Source organism: Bos javanicus, chromosome 27, assembly GCF_032452875.1.
Source record: "Bos javanicus breed banteng chromosome 27, ARS-OSU_banteng_1.0, whole genome shotgun sequence".
NCBI classification, from domain to species: Eukaryota; Metazoa; Chordata; class Mammalia; order Artiodactyla; family Bovidae; genus Bos; species Bos javanicus.
In genome coordinates, this window is record NC_083894.1 from 2,850,432 (window position 1) to 2,869,557 (window position 19,126).

A 19,126-nucleotide genomic window follows, 5' to 3' on the forward strand; every position below is an offset into this window, starting at 1 on the left:
CATAAATCAATCCCTGAATTCATATCTACATGACTGACATATTCCTCACTTTCAAGAAAACAGTTGAGATAATATTGTCTCTGATACCAATGAAATAAATAAGATTCAGTAACTAGACAAGATATCCAAGCTGAGACCAAGCTCTAATTTTTCTTGGTGTCAGTACCATTTTAAATCTAAAATTATATATTATGTACTTTTAAGTATGTTATTTTCTAGACTGCCATACTAAAAGTAGTACATAATTTCTTTTTTTTCTTCCTAATTTTATTTTATTTTTAAACTTTACATAATTGTATTAGTTTTGCCAAATATCAAAATTATTTCTTAATGAACCAAAATCACCAGAAACATTTTGGGATAAAGTTGGACATTGACAGAGTAAATTAATTATAAGAGCTGATGTTTGCTTCCTAACTTCCTTATTAGGAAGGATTTTATGCCTTAAATAAAAAGATTCATTTACAAACTGAGTAACTTAAAAGATATGCACAAGAAGAAAAAATTCATCAAACAACAAATTGGTGTAGGCAACATTTTTGTTTTCCTAGAACATTAATCGTTATATGACAAAGTCAGTTCATGATTTTAAAAAAAGTATATTTTTTATTACTTCATCTTATTCTTTATTAATTTCTTATCTCTTTTCTTATTAAAATGTTAATGAAGTATTAGATTCACCTGCAGAGTATCTGTCACTTGCTTTGCATTTAGGAGAATAAGTGCTCTTTTCTGGTTCTTGGGAAACAAATCACAAGAGGATGTTTAAGAAGTAGAATGGATACAAAAACAAGAACCCTATATATGCTGTCTACAAGAGATTCACCTCAAACCTAGGGACTCATACAGACTGAAAGTGAAGAGCTGGAAAAAGATATTTCATGCAAATGGAGACCAAAAGAAAGCAGGAGTAGCAATACTCATGGCAGATAAAATAGACTTTGAAATAAAGGCCATGAAAAGAGACAAAGAAGAATACTACATAATGATCAAAGGATCAATTCAAGAAGATATAACAATCATAAATATATATGTACCCACCATAGGAGCACCACAATATGTAAGGCAAATGCTAACAAGTATGAAAGGGGAAATTAATGGTAATGCAGTAATAGTGGGAGACTTTAATACCCCACTCACACCTATGGATAGATCAACTAAACAGAAAATTAGCAAGGAAACACAAACTTTAAATGATACAATGGACCAGTTAGACCTAATTGATATCTATAGTACATTTCACCCTAAAACAATAAATTTCATCTTTTTCTCAAGTGCACACAGAACCTTCTCCATAAGTTTAACCTTGGTAAATGCAAAAAATTGAAATCATCTCAAGCATCTTTTCTGATCACAGTGCAATAAGATTAGATGTCAACTACAAGAAAAAACTATTAAAAATACAAACATATGGAAGTTAAACAACACACTTCTGAGTAACCAACAAAACACAAAAGAAATCAAAATATGCATAGAAATGAATGAAAATGAAAACACAACAACCCAAAACCTATGGGATTCAATAAAAGCAGTGCTAAGGGGAAGGTTCATAGCAATACAGGCATACTTCAAGAAACAGGAGAGAAATAAAATAAATAACCTAACTCTACACCTAAAGAACTAGAAAAGGAAGAAATGAAGAACCCCAGGGTTAGTAGAAGGAAAGAAATCACAAAAATTAGGGCAGAAATAAATGCAAAAGAAACAAAAGAGACCATAGCAAAAATCAACAAAGCCAAAAGCTGGTTCTTTGAGAAGATAAATAAAATAGACAAACCATTAGCCAGACTCTTCAAGAAACAAAGGGAGAAGAATCACATCAACAAAATTAGAAATGAAAATGGAGAAATCACAACAGACAACACAGAAATACAAAGGATCATAAGAGACTACTATCGGCAATTATATGCCAATAAAATGGACAACTTGGAAGAAATAGACAAATTCTTAGAAAAGTACAACTTTCCAAAACTGAACCAGGAAGAAATAGAAAATCTTAATAGACCCATCACAAGCACAGAAATTGAAACCATAACCAGAAATCTTCCAACAAACAAAAGCCCAGGACAAGATGGCTTCACAGCTTAACCAAAAATTTAGAGAAGCACTAACACTTATCCTACTCAAACTCTTCCAGAAAATTGCAGAGGAAGGTAAACTTCCAAACTCGTTCCATGAGGCCACCATCACCCTAATATCAAAACCAGACAAAGATGCCACAAAAAAATTAAACTACAGGCCAATATCACTGATGAACATAGATGTAAAAATCCTTAACAAAATTCTAGCAAACAGAATCCAACAACATATTAAAAAGATCATACATCATGACCAAGTGGGCTTTATCCCAGGGATGCAAGTATTCTTCATTATTTGCAAGTCAATCAATGTGATACACCACATTAACAAATTAAAAGATAAAAACCATATGATTACCTCAATAAATGCAGAGAAAGCCTTTTACAAAATTCAACATCGATTTATGATAAAAACCCTCTAGAAATCAGGCATAGAAGGAACATACCTCAACATAATAAAAGCCATATATGATAAACCCACAACAAACATTATCCTCAATGGTAAAAAATTGAAAGCATTTCCTCTAACATCACGAACAAGACAAGGACGCTCACTCTCACCACTACTATTCAACATAGTTTGGAAGTTTTGGCCACAGCAATCAGAACAGAAAAAGAAATAAAAAGAATCCAGATTGGAAAAGAAGAAGTAAAACTCTCACTGTTTGCAGATGACATGATCTTCTACATAGGAAACCCTAAAGACTCCACCAGAAAATTACTAGAGTTAATCAATGAATACAGTAAAGTTGCAGGATATAAAATTAACACACAGAAATCCCTTGCATTCCTATACACTAACAATGAGAAAACAGAAAGAGAAATCAGAGGGATGGTATGGGGAGGGAGGTGGGAGGGGGGTTCAGGATGGGGAACATGTATACACCCATGGTGGATTCATGTTGATGTATGGCAAAACCAATACAATATTGTAAAGTAATTAGCCTCCAATTAAAATAAATAAATTTATATTAAAAAAGGAAACAATTCCATTCACCATTGTAATGAAAAGAATAAAATACTTAGGAATAAATCTAGCTAAAGAAGCAAAAGACTTATATATTCAAAACTATAAAACACTGATGAAAGAAATCAAAGATGACACAAATAGATGGAGAAATATACCATGTTCGTGGATTGGAAGTATCAATATAGTGAAAATGAGTATACTACCCAAGGCAATCTATAGATTCAATGCAATCCCTATCAAGCCACCAATGATATTTTTCAGAGAATTAGAAAAAATAATTTCACAATTTTGTATGGAATTACAAAAAACCTCAAATAGCCAAAGCAATCTTGAGAAAGAAGAATGGAACTGGAGGAATCAACTGGAGGAATCCATAAATCAATATACTACAAAGCCACAGTCATCAAGACAGTATGGTACTGGCACAAAGACAGAAACATAGATCAATGGAACAAAATAGAAAGCCCAGAGATAAATCCACACACCTATGGACACCTCGTCTTTGACAAAGGAGGCAAGAATATACAATGGAGAAAAGACAATCTCTTTAACAAGTGGTACTGGGAAAACTGGTCAACCACTTGTAAAAGAATGAGACTAGAACACTTTCTAACACAATACACAAAAATAAACTCAAAATGGATTAAAGATCTAAATGTAAGACCAGAAACTATAAAACTCCTAGAGGAAAACACAGGCAAAATACTCTCTGACATAAATCACAGCAGGATTCTCTATGACCCACTTCCCAGAGTAATGGAAATAAAAGCAAAAAATAAACAAATGGGACCTAATTAAAGTTAAAAGCTTTTGCACAACTAAGGAAACTATAAGCAATGTGAAAAGACAGCCTTCAGAATGGGAGAAAATAATAGCAAATGAAGCAACTGACAAAGAATTAATCTGAAAAATATACAAGCAACTCCTGCAGCTCAATTTCAGAAAAATAAGTGACCCAATCAAAAATTGGGCCAGAGAGCTAAACAGACATTTCTCCAAAGAAGACATACAAATGGCTAGCAAACACATGAAAAGATGCTCAACATCACTCATTATCAGAGAAAGGCAAATCAAAACCACAATGAGGTACCATTTCACGCCAGTCAGAATGGCTGCTATCAAAAAGTCTACAAACAATAAGTGCTGAAGAGGTTGTGGAAAAAGGGAACCCTCTTACACTGTTGGTGGGAATGCAAACTAGTACAGCCATTATGGAGAACAGTGTGGAGATTCCTTAAAAACCTGGAAATAGAACTGCCACATGACCCAGTAATCCCACTGCTGGGCATACACACTGAGGAAACTAGAATTGAAAGAGACACATGTACCCCAATGTTCATCGGAGCACTATTTACAATAGCCAGGACATGGAAGCAACCTAGATGTCCATCGGCAGATGAATGGATAAGAAAGTGGTGGTACATATACACAATGGACTATTACTCAGCCATTAAAAAGAATGCATTTGAATCAGTTCTAATGAGGTGGATGAAACTGGAGCCTATTATACAGAGCGAATTATGTCAGAAAGAAAAACACCAATACAGTATATTAATGCAGATATATGGAATTTAGAAAGATGGTAATGATGACCCTATATCCAAGACAGCAAAAGAGACAAAGATATAAAGAACAGACTGTTGGACTCTGTGGGAGAAGGCGAGGGTGGAATGATTTGAGAGAATAGCATTGAAACATGTATATTATCATATATGACATAGATCACCAGTCCAGGTTCGATGCATGGTATAGGGTGCTCATGGCTGGTGCACTGGGATGACCCAGAGATATGGGATGGGGAGGGAGGTGGGAGGGAGGGTCAGGATGGGGAACACATGTACACCCATGGCTGATTTGTGTGAATGTATGGCAAAAACCACCACAGTATTTTAAAGTAATTAGCCTCCAATTCAAATCAAAATAAATAAAAAAAAGAAGTAGAAAATTTTGAAATCTGCCTAAGAGGAAAGATATCCTGTTTATGTAAAGTCATTTCATGACTCACAGATGGTTCCTAGGGTTTTTCACAATCAAATTCAGTGTAACAGCTTTTATATCATTTAGATCAAGCATTCAGGAATTTAAAGTTAAGAAGTAATACTTAATTCTATATAGTTCACTCGTAAGTGACGGCTGATTTTTATGAAGAATTTTGTTGTTGTGTCACTGAGTTGTATCCAACTCTTTGCAGCCGCATGGATTGTAGCCTGCCAGCTCCTTTGTCCACGGAATTTCCCAGGCATAAATACTGAATGGGTTGCCATTTCTTCCTCCAGGGGATATTCCTAACCCAGGGACTGAACCTGAGTCTCCTACATTGGCAGGCAGATAGATTGTTTACCACTGAGACATCTGCAGAGCCCTTTATGAAGAATACAGATTCAAATTCTTTTATTCAAACATGCCCTATTTGTGCCTCAATAGATGGCACAATTACCTAATTAATCATTGTTCTTAACTAAGGACACTTAAATTTTTAAATGAATTATTTAAATGAGTTACTTTTGCAACATTTACATTATCTAAATTCCATTTTTAAACGAATTATTTAAATGAGTTACTTTTGCAACATTCACATTACCTAAATCCCTCCTCTTGTTCCATGTACATGATAGGATATTTATTTTGGAGGGTTTGAAAGTGGTAATAGTTTGTTCCATGTGAGTCTAACTCACTCCCAAGATGTTGATGTGACCAAATGTCAAGAAAGTCTGGTGAATTTCAGGGAGGACAGAGGCCATCAAAGAAAAACAGAGTGTCACCAAATGGGATGAGCAGGCCCCCTCACTCCTGAGCATCCCATCTTATTAAAGTTGCAGGAGGATATGTTTACTAAGTTTACTGGGCAAACCATTTGTGAGTAAGGACAAAATCCACTAGTTCCTGAATGTTTTCATATACCCACTTGCCCCATAAAGAGGTTTCTGCTTTGCATATGTCTCTTTCAGATATTTCTCATATTTAAAGGAGCTGATGACCAGATTCTTTTAAACTCTGGTCAGTGTAATAACACAGAAAACAGGAAGAGGATTGGAGGGAGTGGTTAAGACTGGCTCAGGGGTGTTTTTTTTTTTTTTTCCTTCTCCTTTTTTTATAAGTGTTTATTTGTGGCCGCTGCTCGATCTTCATTGCTGTAGGAGGTTTCTCTCTGGTTGCACAGAGCGGGAGCTACTCTCTAGCTGTGGTGCTCAGGCTTCTCACTGTGGTGGCCTCTCGTTGCTCAGCAGGGGCTCTAAAGCACAGGCTCAGTAGCTGTGGCACATGGGCTTAGGAGCTCTGAGGCAGGTGGACTCTTCCCAGATCAGGGGTCAAACCCGTGACTCATTGGCAGGCGGATTCTTTACCACTGAGCCACCAGGGAAGTCCGAACAGAGTTGTTGTTTATTTTAATTAACATTCAAAAGAATTAAAGAGGAGAGATGGTGGGAGGAAAAAGGGGTCTTTAAGGGCTATGACTACAGAATGCATGTTCTCAACGTGTTCTTCAGTTAAAGAACAACTTAGTTTTAACTGAAATGTCCTCTTGCTTTACATACTGTACTGTGGTTTTGACACACCCTTTTGGCACATGGAGGATTTACTTTCAAAAATTACTTTTCATTGGTTTACTTGTTAATTTAAAAATAGCGTCATTTAGGACTATTCTTTTCCCATTAAGGGTGGAATATATTTCTTCAAACATTTTTTTCCCCCCGAGATGTGTTTTGGCAGATGGAACATTAGCAAATGTGATGCAAACAGAAGTTTGAAAAGCCTCCATGTTTTTCTTCTAGGAAAATTCCATCATCACTAGTTTCCTAAAGGAACAGAACCTGATGCAGAGAGACCCCCACCTTTAATCATCCAGCTAAGGTCCCCACACCTGCATGAGGCCCTCCTAGACCACTCACCCCAACCAACCAGAACTGCCCAGCAACTCAGAAAGTCATGAGCACGTAAGTCACTGTTTGCAGTGACTAAATTTTGGGGGGCCACTTGTTATGTAGCCAAAGCTAGCTGATGTACTTAATTTCTTTTTATCTTTACTTTGGATGCCTTAACACAAGTTTTCAAAGGAATACCAAAGGGAGCATGCAAGACAATGAAAAATTTGGCCATGTGTTTACATTTTTTCCTTTGACTCAGAAACTTAAATCTAATCATGGATAATAAGAGACGTACTACTGTCTTCACTATAAGAATAGGAGACATGCTTTGATTCTCAAATCACTGAAACCCAATAAACTGAGTACCTGATGGTCTTCCCCGGGTCTGCCTCTACCACCCAGGTGCAGTGGAGGTTGTTGTCATAGGGAGCGGGGTATCCCGGAGACAGGATGCGTCCTGAAGTGGCAGCGTGGATCCGCCCCCCACATTCCGCTGCAATGGATTCAAAAAATGGATAAATTTACTCCAGGCCTTACAGGCTTCACTTTAACCACCTTGAAAAGCCCAAACCATCACATTCGTGTGGCATCACAGGAAAACAATCACAGTATCTTGCTGTTCCTGTCACTGCTTTTCTAAATTTACTTGTTCCCCAGTTGGTATCCTCTGTGCAAAGTCAAGAGAGTGAAACAGCAGTGAAAGGCCATGTTATAAATCTGGTGATATTTCTGTGTACAGAAGAAGTATCTAATAATAATTCTGTATATAGAAGAAGTAATAATACCTCTCTATATAATTCTATATATGCTACTACTACTTCTTCTATATATAGTATCTAATATTACTTCTCAATAAAACAGTACTAGGAGATGTGTTTTTCCTACCTACACACATGCACTCACACACACACACACTCACAATATTGTCTTTGCTGTTTAGTCACTCAGGCTCAGTTGTGTCCCACTTTTTGTGACCCATGGACTGTAGCCCACCAGACTCCTCTGTCCATGGGGTTCTCCAGGCAAGAATGCTGGAGTGGGTTGCCATGCCCTCCTCCAGGGGATCTTCCTGAGCCAGGGACTGAACCTGGGTCTCCTACATGGGCAGGGAGATGGATTCTTTATCACTGAGCCACCAGGAAAGCCTCTCGCAAATATTAGGATTAAACCCACACTGGAGAAAGAGCAACAGAAGTCTTCCTATGCTGGGAGAATCAAGTCGGAAGACCCTGGGCTTCCTGCCCCCAGCACACACTTGCAGGCAACTCACCTACACAGGAAGGTAGTGGCCTGTCCCACACTCTCCGGTCTCCACTCAGACAGGTCAAAGTGCCCCCGCCGTGCATAGCGTAGCCCGGGTTACAGCTGTACAGGATGACCGTGTCGGTGAAGTGGCCTTCATCCCGGATCCTATAGCCATAGTTAGGGGTCCCCGGGTCCTCACATTTCACTAGGTCAAAACCTGTGAGCAAGGAGGGGAGGGGTGAGTAGAAAGAAGTCACTGTGGCATCTGTATTGGGGTTCAAACACTGATGAAACAGACAGGGTTGTTAAATGTCCTTTGACGTGTAGGAAGAAAAAGAAGACTCTGAATTTAAAAACACGGAAATACATGTGGGTCTTGATTGGGTTTATCTGTTAACCACTGGTTTGTTTCTTGGGGTTTTACCACTTTATTTGTTCCTGTCTATTAATATACTTATGACTGAAGCCCAGCAGGACAGTACGGTCCTTCTCCCACCACCCCAACCCCCACCCCTCACCCCATCTCCTCCACCTGCCTTTTGTCTGTAGAAAAAATTTAGTCAAATAATAAGCTTAATCAGAGAAGAGAGAAAGCACTCAAACAGAAAAAAATAATAATAGTTTAGCCATTAAACAAGGTCAAGGACGTTCAGTTTCTCCTCAAGGGCTGCAGACAATTTTCTGAGCCATATCCTGAAGATACTGAAACCCCTACCAGCTGGAAGAAGTTAACTACACGATGCCCAGACTGTAGCCATGACATAAGGTGTCACAATTCCTAGAACTGGTCTCAAAGAAATGTTAACAAATTGACCCTGGAACTGAAGACTAACTGTACTTGAAGCAGTCAAGAAGACCATGATCAGACCACTGATGACCAGCTTCAAGACGACCATCAGAGCTGACTGTGCTGTTTGTGCAGGTACTGCCCCCTCCATTGATAAAAGCTCTTGCCTGCTGAGTGTCAGTGTGTGTGTGTGTGCGGGGGGCATGGAATCAGCTTTTGGACATGAGCCCACCTTCTATCCTGGTTGCCACTCTCTGAAATGACTTTCCTTTTCACCAGTCTTGCCTCTTGAGTATTAGCTTTCAAGCAGCAAGCAGCTAGACCCCACTTTCAGTAACACAAGGAGAGTCTTTATTCCAAAGAGCTCCAGGCCATCATCATCTGACTCACACGTCCAGTCAGCATCTAGATTCTCCAGTGAGTTCACGTAAGCTTTTCCTGTCTCCACACTGCCTTTTGTCACACCTGGGGCCTTCTGGGAGGGCCACCCTCGCTACCTCCAGGTGCTTATTGTCTGTGTTCACTCAAGCCCCTCCCTCCAGGCCCACTTCCTCTAAAATGCCCAGATCTCCAGCTTGGAAATTTCCATGTCCTTCCTGCTCACGGAGCTGGGCTCTGTGTCCCACCTGGGGCCAGGGTGAGGTTCCTGAGCTGCTCTGTGTGTAGCACAAACTCCAGAATGAATCATCATAATGACTTCATCAAACTAAGCTCTGAGACTCGAAGAAAGAGATGACAGAAGTGAAGATTTAGCCTCTGTGGTACCAAGAGCTGTATATTGCTTTCATGTGAAGCAATAATTTAAGGCCATCTGTGAAGAGAGTTCTACACTAACAAATCTCTCTTCCCATATCACGATGCAAATTTTGACCATTAAAAAAAAAGTAGAGCTGGAAACTCGAAGGAATACATGGGTTGTTTTCATCTATTTCCACCTAACTTTGACTTCTTCCTTTTCACGAAAATAAATAAAATAAAATGAATGTGTGAGTTTTGCTAAGTCTTTCTGTCAAATTTGCATTCTGAATGCTTTTCCATTGAGGAAGATACATCTTTAAATTCACATGATCATTTATCCTCAGAATCTCTACATAATCCAGATGGAGTTCTGCCGGTGTGTACACGGGAGGGAAACCAGTACACATTTGAGAATTTACATGTAGTGGCCAAGGGAAGTTTCCTGAAATACTTTTTTTTTCTATAAAATGTCAGTCTTTACTTATTGTGCCTTTATGAAAACTGTTTATCTATTTAAGAAATGCAAATAGCTGTAACTCAAGATGCCCAGAAGGACAGTGTATCTATTTCAGCACAAAGCAAAAGGATATTTTAAGTTGCCACAAAGGGGATCAGAATTAAGAAGAAGGGTCCCATGCACATAGGGTTTCAGGGCTCATGCAGATACCTGACAACTCCAGTCTGATGCATAGTCCCAACACCACCAGGAAAGGAAGATGCTAAGCTGCTGAACTCACTTAGATAGAACTGCCATCCTTACTCCTGCCTTGTCAAAGGCCCTGCATATTATTTAGCCATAGTGTCTCTTGTGCAGAAGGGAAAAGGAAGCAAAGTCTTTGTTGTTACTGTTTTATTGGTTTGGGGCTTGCATGAGACAGTGTCAGGGTGGTGCTTTCAAAAGCACCACTGCCCAGGGTGGCTGGAACAAGAAACTATCACTGGCTGGGGTACAATGGCCAGCGGAGAGTGACGGCTGGAGTACGGCTCCACGGATAATGATAATCACCAATGTTTCAAACTGTTTCAGCATTTGGAAGTCAAATTAGGTATCTGAGTATCAATGACAATGGAACATAAAACTCGAAATAAGCAGCAGACAAAATCTAGGTCTCAAAATGAGAAACAGAAAGAGTCAAACATGTGTCCCTTTTGTTTGTGCTCCTGTGACAGGAACCTGGAGAAGTAAATCTGACATGAGAGGAGCCAGACTCAAGTGCCAATAGGCCCGAAGTTCTCTCCAAAGCAGAGTGAGGTCCCTGTAGGACAGTGGCCCAGGGGACAGCAACCACCTGCTGTCCTGCTAAAATCCACGCCCCCCCCCCCCGTAACCCAAGCTTCTGATTCTTCCAGAAACACCAGAAAGCTGGAATTTTTAGCTTAATAAAATGATTGTTGAATAAATACATATTTCAAAAGTGGAGATGCTTAAATCCTAAAATTAGATTATGAAAACTAGATATAAACAGTTTTAAGAGAAACCAATAATTTCTCAGTTTCTGGAGAAGGCTGAGACTCAATTCTGAAAAGCTGTCAATATTCTGTCTAATTTTTTAAGACTAAACTTTGTGATGCAAAGACCTTCTGAGGATGATTAAGGGCTGGATAGAGAAATGGCCCAGCTTGTCCAAGACCTTTTATTCTGACAGTGAGTTATTTCCTGGTTATACAGAAGACTTTTGTTATGAAAGATTGTCCTCACTGGAGATTAATGCCTATAAAAGATAAAGTAATGACATTGATTTTCCTGGTGACTTATGTGCTGTCTCATTAGCTTATAGCCATCAACTCTACAGACAAGAGACTCATGCTTAAAGGTTATCCAGACTTTCCCTCTAAGTTCAGATAGCATGGCTTTTAAAGTCTTCCATCAAATAAGCTATCAAAGTTCTAAAATCACAGAACTTGTTTATATTAAAATTAGCTTGAAGAAATATTTCCTCTGCCCCAAAAACTTGTATTATGAAACTTTTTAAAGGAAGTAAGTAAGAATCATTGAAAAACAATAAAACAACAATGTACCAACACAAATGTCTACTAAACTTTATCTGTGTTGAATTTTTAGAAAAATGATTGTTTTATTGTTTTTTATATCACTCAGTCTAGAAAGATTTCATCTTTTTCTAAACTATATATTGTCACACAGATGAGTTAAGTCATGCTGTTTTTGAAAGGGCATTTATTCTTTCCATTGCCAGCTGTCTTGTTTTACTTATGCTCCTTCTGTTATTATTTTTTTTTAAAAGATCAGTTAAATCCTTGATGGCATCACGAAATACATTATTTTGCTGAAAGTCCTATACTTGATACTTAAATGTCTAAAGCTTCTAGACCTACCTGAGATCATTATATTCAATATATTCTTCTTGTCAGAAACTTGAAAAGTATTTGTTTTTTTATTTTTATTATGTTGAAATTCTCAAATTCAGTTTTTCAAGTCAGTGAAAAGAGCTGTGTTTGCACAAAGCTTCTTACAGGATTTAATAATTCATGCACAGTTACAGGAAGAATCATAGACATTTATCCCCAGAGGAATCGACATCTCTAAAGGACTAGAGAAAGATCTCCAGAAACCCCAGATTTCTATTTCTTGCTGCTTGTGCCGTGAACCAGCTTGGCCCTTGGACTCTGAGTCCATCCACATGCAGTAGATACGCTACCTCTCTCCAAAAACAGAATGAGAGTCATTTCAATTGAGTCCTGCTTGCCATTTGATTAGGGCATAATATTAACATTGTCTCTTAAAAATTTCAGTATTGCTTGTAGACACTGGTGAACCAAGTTGAAGTGATGTATAGTAACAGATTTCTTAATTGGCATTATAAAATTCTGGGATGTTCACCCTGTGTCCATTTTAGGAAAAATATTTTTTCTGTGGGTCATTAAAATATCTCAAAAATATTCTCTTACATTTAATTTAGATCAACAGAGGTAGTCCTCCAAATAAGAGGTTTTTCCATTTTAATTAGAATCTAAAAGACTTTAGAATGACTACTCTTAAGGCTACTATAGAGTAATGACTTTAAAAATATAGAGAATATATCCTTTTCTAACTTGAAGCCACTACCTTGACATAAATCAGCGTACAAATACTGGTTTTCTGTATTTTCTTTGTGCCATAGAACCTTTAAAAAGATTAAAGTTATCTGTCAAAACATTACCTGTTAAGAGTGGCAATTGCTGTTTGGATCTATTTAGCAATTCCATTTCTTTCTGTTTTCCAGTGATTTCTTCTTAGTCACATAAATAGTAAAGATGCTTTGAACAAATGTTTTAGTCAAAACAAGCTCCAAACATCAGGCTAATGAACATTATTACTTCATCTTTTGCAGCTATTACCCAATTTTAATGTTTTTAAGGATTAAATCTTATATCTCTCCAAACTCTAACAAAATATTACTGTTACAAGAGACTTCCACTTAACTCTCAAGTATTTTGACTAGTTCTTATCTTCCAAATCAAGCACTTATGTTTGAAAAGAAGCTGGTGTAGACTTAATCCATTTCATACACCCAAGAAGAGCAGTGAGGGTCACAGTTGGCTTGTGAATTCTTCATCCTGCATCCCAGGGACTCTTCAGAAACTACCTTCATTCTCTGGTGAGCTCTGAGTACACAACTGATGAAGAATCTTTATCATGTGTACACTTCCGACACCTTCTCCTATGAACCATTGATAAAGCCTCACAATGTTTATAGAAACCTGTTATCTCTTTGCTTTACCTAATAAGACATTTCAATTTGCACAATGTACTCTTTGCAAAAAAAAATAAAAGTTAGTAATCTAAGAAATGTTGCTATATGCAAAACCAACAACAGCTCACTTCATACAGATAACAGATAAGGAGAACTATGCCTAACACTTAAAAGTTCTTTTTTATTAACTTCCTTTATTTGCAGTCGTCTACAGAGAAATGTGTTTGAGGGGAGAGCATTTCTGAAACTCACTTTTGTAGTTCACTTGAAAGTAAAATTCACTAACCATGAGTATCATGAAATATTTGATTAACTCATGTTTTTAAACATAAATCTCATTATTCAAGAAAGAAATTCTGGGTGAAGTGCGTGTGCGTGTTTAGTTTTTAAACTGTTATCTATTAAATTATATATCTACACTATTTGTTCAGCTATGCTGTGATTGGTTTCAAATTGATTTTTTGGTCAGCCATGTTGTTTGAATTTAATCAATTTCTTTTCCCCAACATGCTAAATTTTATTATCATTGTTATTATTTTGTGATTATGTGAGCAGCCCCAGTGGAAAGACACTGAATTTTCCCAGAATAGCAATAATCATCAGGATTGTGATAATGTTTAAATGGAGCTCAGAAGCTCTGAGCTTCAAAGGGGAAAAAAAAAACAAACAAAAAACTGAAGAAGTCCAGAATGAGAATCAGATAACCAAAGAGATTAACTATTTTTATGGAACCATATTGGTTTTTATCAAACATATTGCTAAGATATAATAATGGAATGTAATCACAGCTAAGAATTCCAGAAGTCCGTCTTGATATGTGCAATTCTGAATATATTATATAATTCCAGAACAAATCTTTCATGTTGACTACACTCTGACTTTGAGAAGAGCTACCCAGTGGTTCCAATTGTTAATACATGTTCTAGGAAATCTTTCTGAAAGAATTCATACTATTCACCTGAATATTACTATTGAATCATACTATTCATTTCACTCTGAATCAGTCTTTAAACATATCGAAAGGGTGAATCCTCTTCTAACACACTGCAGTAATAACTTATAATCAGTGTGTCATCTAAATTTCCAAACATATTTAGTATCACTTCTAGGGCAGGGACTTTGAGAAGCACGGAATGAACAGGGTTCTATCTTCTATAGTCTAGTTAATTACACAGACCAGAAAATAGCATTTTCAAGATAATATGATAAATGCTGTAGTAGAGGAGGAGAGATTCCTGTGAAGGATGAGAGAGGCACAAAAGGAAGCAGGAAGGTTGGAAGAAGACCTGAGTTAGTCCAAAAGGATAGTTGGCATCAGGGGTGATAAAACCAGAAGGGAGGAGAAACTTCAGGTCAAGTCTTCACAGGTGTGTGGGCATCTGGAAGAATGTGGTCTCTCCCGGGAGTGCAAAGCCATTTCTGGGAGTATGGGTATTTGCTGAAGCTTCTTTTTAAGTGTGTGGAGGTGGAGTGGGAAGAGGGCTGCAGAGAAGATGGAGTGGATATGGACAAGACTGGCAAGGGCTGGACTGCAGCCCAGGGAGTTGAGACTGAGTCAGTGTGTGATGGAGTCTGGGAGAAACCAGGGCAGCTGAACAGGCAGTGATGCAAACACATTTGCATTTCAGAGAGATAATCATTGGCCCTCTGGATGACGGAGTAGAGTGGGGAAAAAGGCAGGAAAATGGAACAGATGCTTATTTAGTGTTGAAAGGAACTGGACATGGAACAACAGACTGGTTCCAAATAGGAAAAGGAGTATGTCGAGGCTGTATATTGTCACCCTGCTTATTTAACTTCTATGCAGAGTACATCATGAGAAACGCTGGACTGGAAGAAACACAAGCTGGAATCAAGATTGCTGGGAGAAATATCAATAACCTCAGATATGCAGATTACACCACCCTTATGGCAGAAAGTGAAGAGGAACTAAAAAGCCTCTTGATGAAAATGAAACTGGAGAGTGAAAAAGTTGGCTTAAAGCTCAACATTCAGAAAATGAAGATCATGGCATCCGGTCCCATCACTTCATGGGAAATAGATGGGGAAACAGTGGAAACAGTGTCAGACTTTATTTTTGGGGGCTCCAAAATCACTGCAGATGGTGACTGCAGCCATGAAATTAAAAGACGCTTACTCCTTAGAAGGAAAGTTTTGACCTACCTAGGTAGCATATTCAAAAGCAGAGACATTACTTTGCCAACAAAGGTCCGTCTAGTCAAGGTTATGGTTTTTCCAGTGGTCATGTATGGATGTGAGAGTTGGACTGTGAAGAAGGCTGAGCACCGAAGAATTGATGCCTTTGAAGTGTAGTGTTGTAAAAGACTGTAGAGAGTCCCTTAGACTGCAAGGAGGTCCAGCCAGTCCATTCTGAAGGAGATCAGCCCTGGGATTTCTTTGGAAGGAATGATGCTAAAGCTGAAACTCCAGTACTCTGGCCACCTCAGGCAAAGAGTTGACTCACTGGAAAAGACTCTGATGCCGGGAGGGATTCGGGGCAGGAGGAGAAAAGGCCGACACAGGATGAGATGGCTGGATGGCATCACTGACTCGATGGACATGAGTCTGAGTGAACTCCGGGAGTTGGTGATGGACAGGGAGGCCTGGCGTGCTGCGATTTATGGGGTCTCAAAGAGTAGGACACGACTGAGCGACTGAACTGAACTGAACTGAGCAGGGGATATGTGATAGTAGACAAGGGAAGATTATGTGTGCATACAAAGCTTATCAGGCAGAGGGAACTTAAGTGATGAGTGAGGCTACAGAGAGATGGCCTGTGATGAGCAGAGAAGACAGGAAAGGGAACAGAGCTGGTATGAGAGGCATAGGGCTCATGTGTCAGGCAGAGAGGAAGCACCAGCATCATCAGCTCATAACATGGTGTCATCTCATCACAGATTCAGTGAATGTATCCAGGAAAACAAGGCAATCCTTCACCAACAGCTTCTTCTAGGAAATAATTAAAAACAAACAAGCTTTGCAGCATTTTGGGACAAGAATCAGAAAGTAGCAGGCCTTAGAGCAGGGTTCCCCAACCTCCTGGCCAAGGACCATACTGCCTGTCAGATCAGTGGCAGCATTCGATTATAAATAAAGTGCACAGTAACTGTAAGGTGCGTGAATCATCCCGAAACCATCCCCCACGTCCAGTCTATGGAAAAACTGTCTTCCATGAAGTAGGCTCCTGGTGCCAAAAATGGTGGGGACTTTAGAGAACTTTAGAGAAAGGTTGCTGCCTTAGAGAGCTTACTCTCCAACAGAGAAATCAGAAATAATAACAAATAAAGCACATTGTGACAAGTTTCCAAGCAGCAGAAACAAAATATGAGCCAACATGGACACAAGCATAACACATGTATGGTTCTGGTCTCTCTTGTTTTCAGCCTGTATTTTCTATTAGATTCTCTACTTTTTCTTAGTTATTTCTTATTGTAGTCACTTCTGTTGGAGGTTAACAGTAGGACATGCACAAAACATTTAATAGGAACGTCTATGTTTTATAAGAGTGGCTCCTTTCAACAAACAGAAAGAGCTGTGACTTATCTGATAGATATTAATGTTTGTCTGGCATAACTACTCTATATGTTCAGATGATCCATGTCTTTTATACATTTTAATTTTTTCCCCCTAAACTTTAAATTTTTTATTTTGTATTACAGTATAGCTGATTAACAATGTCGTGGTGGTTTCAGGTGAACGGCAAAGGGACTCAGCCATACATATGCATGTATCCATTCTCCCCTAAACTCTCCCATGTGGGCTGGCATATAACACTGAGCAGAGTTCCATGTGTTATACAATAGGTCCTCGACAGTTACGCATTTTAAAGATAGCAGTGTGTACATGTCATCCCAAACTCCCTAACTATCCTTACCCCTTGCAACCATAAGTTCATTCTCTAACTCTGTGGGTCTCTTTCTGTTTTATAAGTTCATTTGTATCATTTCTTTTTATATTCCATATATAAGGGATATCATATGATATTTTTTCCTTCTCTGACTTATTTCACTCAGTATGACACTCTCTAGGTCCATTTATGTGCTGTGAGTGGCGTTATTTCTTTTTAATGACTGAGTAGTATTCCATAAAGTATATATAATACAACTTTAGTTTTAAGCAAAAATATTGACATAAATATCACTACTCTGTCTGTAAATGTATTACTATTCTCCTAAAATGTACTTTTAATCATGATTTCTACCTGATGATGAAGGTAGTAAATTATAAGCAGAAGCTTGGTCTAATAACACTACTTTTTTATGGATAAAATATATTGGAGACTATAATTTCCCAATATAATTTTAACCCACTATATTAATGGGCATAAAGTGAAAAAAAAATGAGGTAATTTAACTGATCAAATTGAGAACATAAACCTGGAACATCTTGCTTTCTGACCTACAACATTAATTCATGAATGAAATCACTTAGTTGACATGCATTTATAAATTACCTACTGTGTGTCAGATATTCTGCTAGGTGATGAAGATAAAAAGCTAATTAACCTCAGTCCTGCCCCACCAGGAGCTCACAATCTGTACAGGAAGAAAAACAACAGTTAATACTGTCCGTCTTTAAGGGACATCCAGTAACTAATTCCACACACTCACTAAGCACTTCCTGTGTGCCCTGTGGGTCTACGTGCAGGCAGAGCCTGACCCTGGGTGCTCAGAGCTCCATCGGTAGTGTTACTATCACATCAACAAGTGCTTAAGGAGAAGAGAACAGACAGATGTGGAGATTTCAGGTGCAGATGGAATTGCTCATGGAGCTGGAGTCTCCTCTGTCCTTTCCGAGGTTTCTGTGAAGCAGGACATCAGTACAGGGCAGCCCATTCACAGGCAGCCACCCACACGACATATGGCTGCTTCTAAATGAGCCACCTGTACTTTCCAAGGAACGCCGGCCGACAGCAAACAGCACATCACACGCCATGGAGGAGGCTTCTTCCAGTATTACCAGCAAAACAAACAGGCATGCATACACACATCTGTTTACACAAAGGGACACCCAGAAGCACGAGGAGGTCGGTTTGGCCAACTGTACAACACATTTAATTACAAAGAGTGCAATTTGATTATTGTCAGAACATATTACAAGACAGAGTGGTAGTTTTTCATTTTTCTTTTTTTACGGAAGAATTTAAGAAGTAACTTCTCTTTAAAGATCTATGTTCTTTGTTTTTGTCCAGGGATAATATGTCTAAAAAATAAGACTCAACAAGTTTTAAACTTTGAAATCCACAAATTGCTTAAAATATAGCAATTGTTTTAAGCATCGATTATTATTGATTCTTTAAATTTTAGTTTATAGTTTTGATGGATCTTCAGGGTCAAAAATAAGCAAAGTTAAGAAGAACTGAAAATCCTTTCCAATGCATGCTTATATAATTTATTATAACCCAATAGCAAAACAGGGTAGATATGAAAACTAGATTTAATACAGGTTTTGATAGATTATGAAATTAAATATCAATATAAGTAGAGCCAATATCTAGAATGAGGTGACAAGTGAGAAACTTCTGCATATATTGATCACTACACCATAATTGAAATAGGTGGCTCAGCAGTAAAGACTCCACCTGCAATGCAGGAGATTCAAGAGCCATGGGTTCGATTCCTGGGTTGGGAAGATCCCTTGTACTAGGAAATGGCAACTCACTCCAGTATTCTTGTCTGGAGAATTCCATGGACAGAGGAGCCTGGTGGGCTATAGTCCACGGGGTCACAAAGAGTCAGACATGACTGAGT

General features: G+C 38.3%; 1 protein-coding gene across 1 annotated transcript in view; it reads right to left on the bottom strand.

Annotated features, from left to right (window-relative positions):
• CSMD1 (CUB and Sushi multiple domains 1) overlaps window positions 1-19,126 on the bottom strand; it is a 2,072,278-nt gene that overhangs the window by 300,594 nt on the left and 1,752,558 nt on the right. Inside the window, exons 24-25 of the mRNA XM_061404066.1 lie at window positions 8,185-8,376; window positions 7,281-7,407 (exon numbers count right to left, since the gene is read on the bottom strand). Coding sequence (XP_061260050.1) covers window positions 7,281-7,407; window positions 8,185-8,376 — 319 coding nt within the window. The remainder of the gene's footprint in view (window positions 1-7,280; window positions 7,408-8,184; window positions 8,377-19,126) is intronic.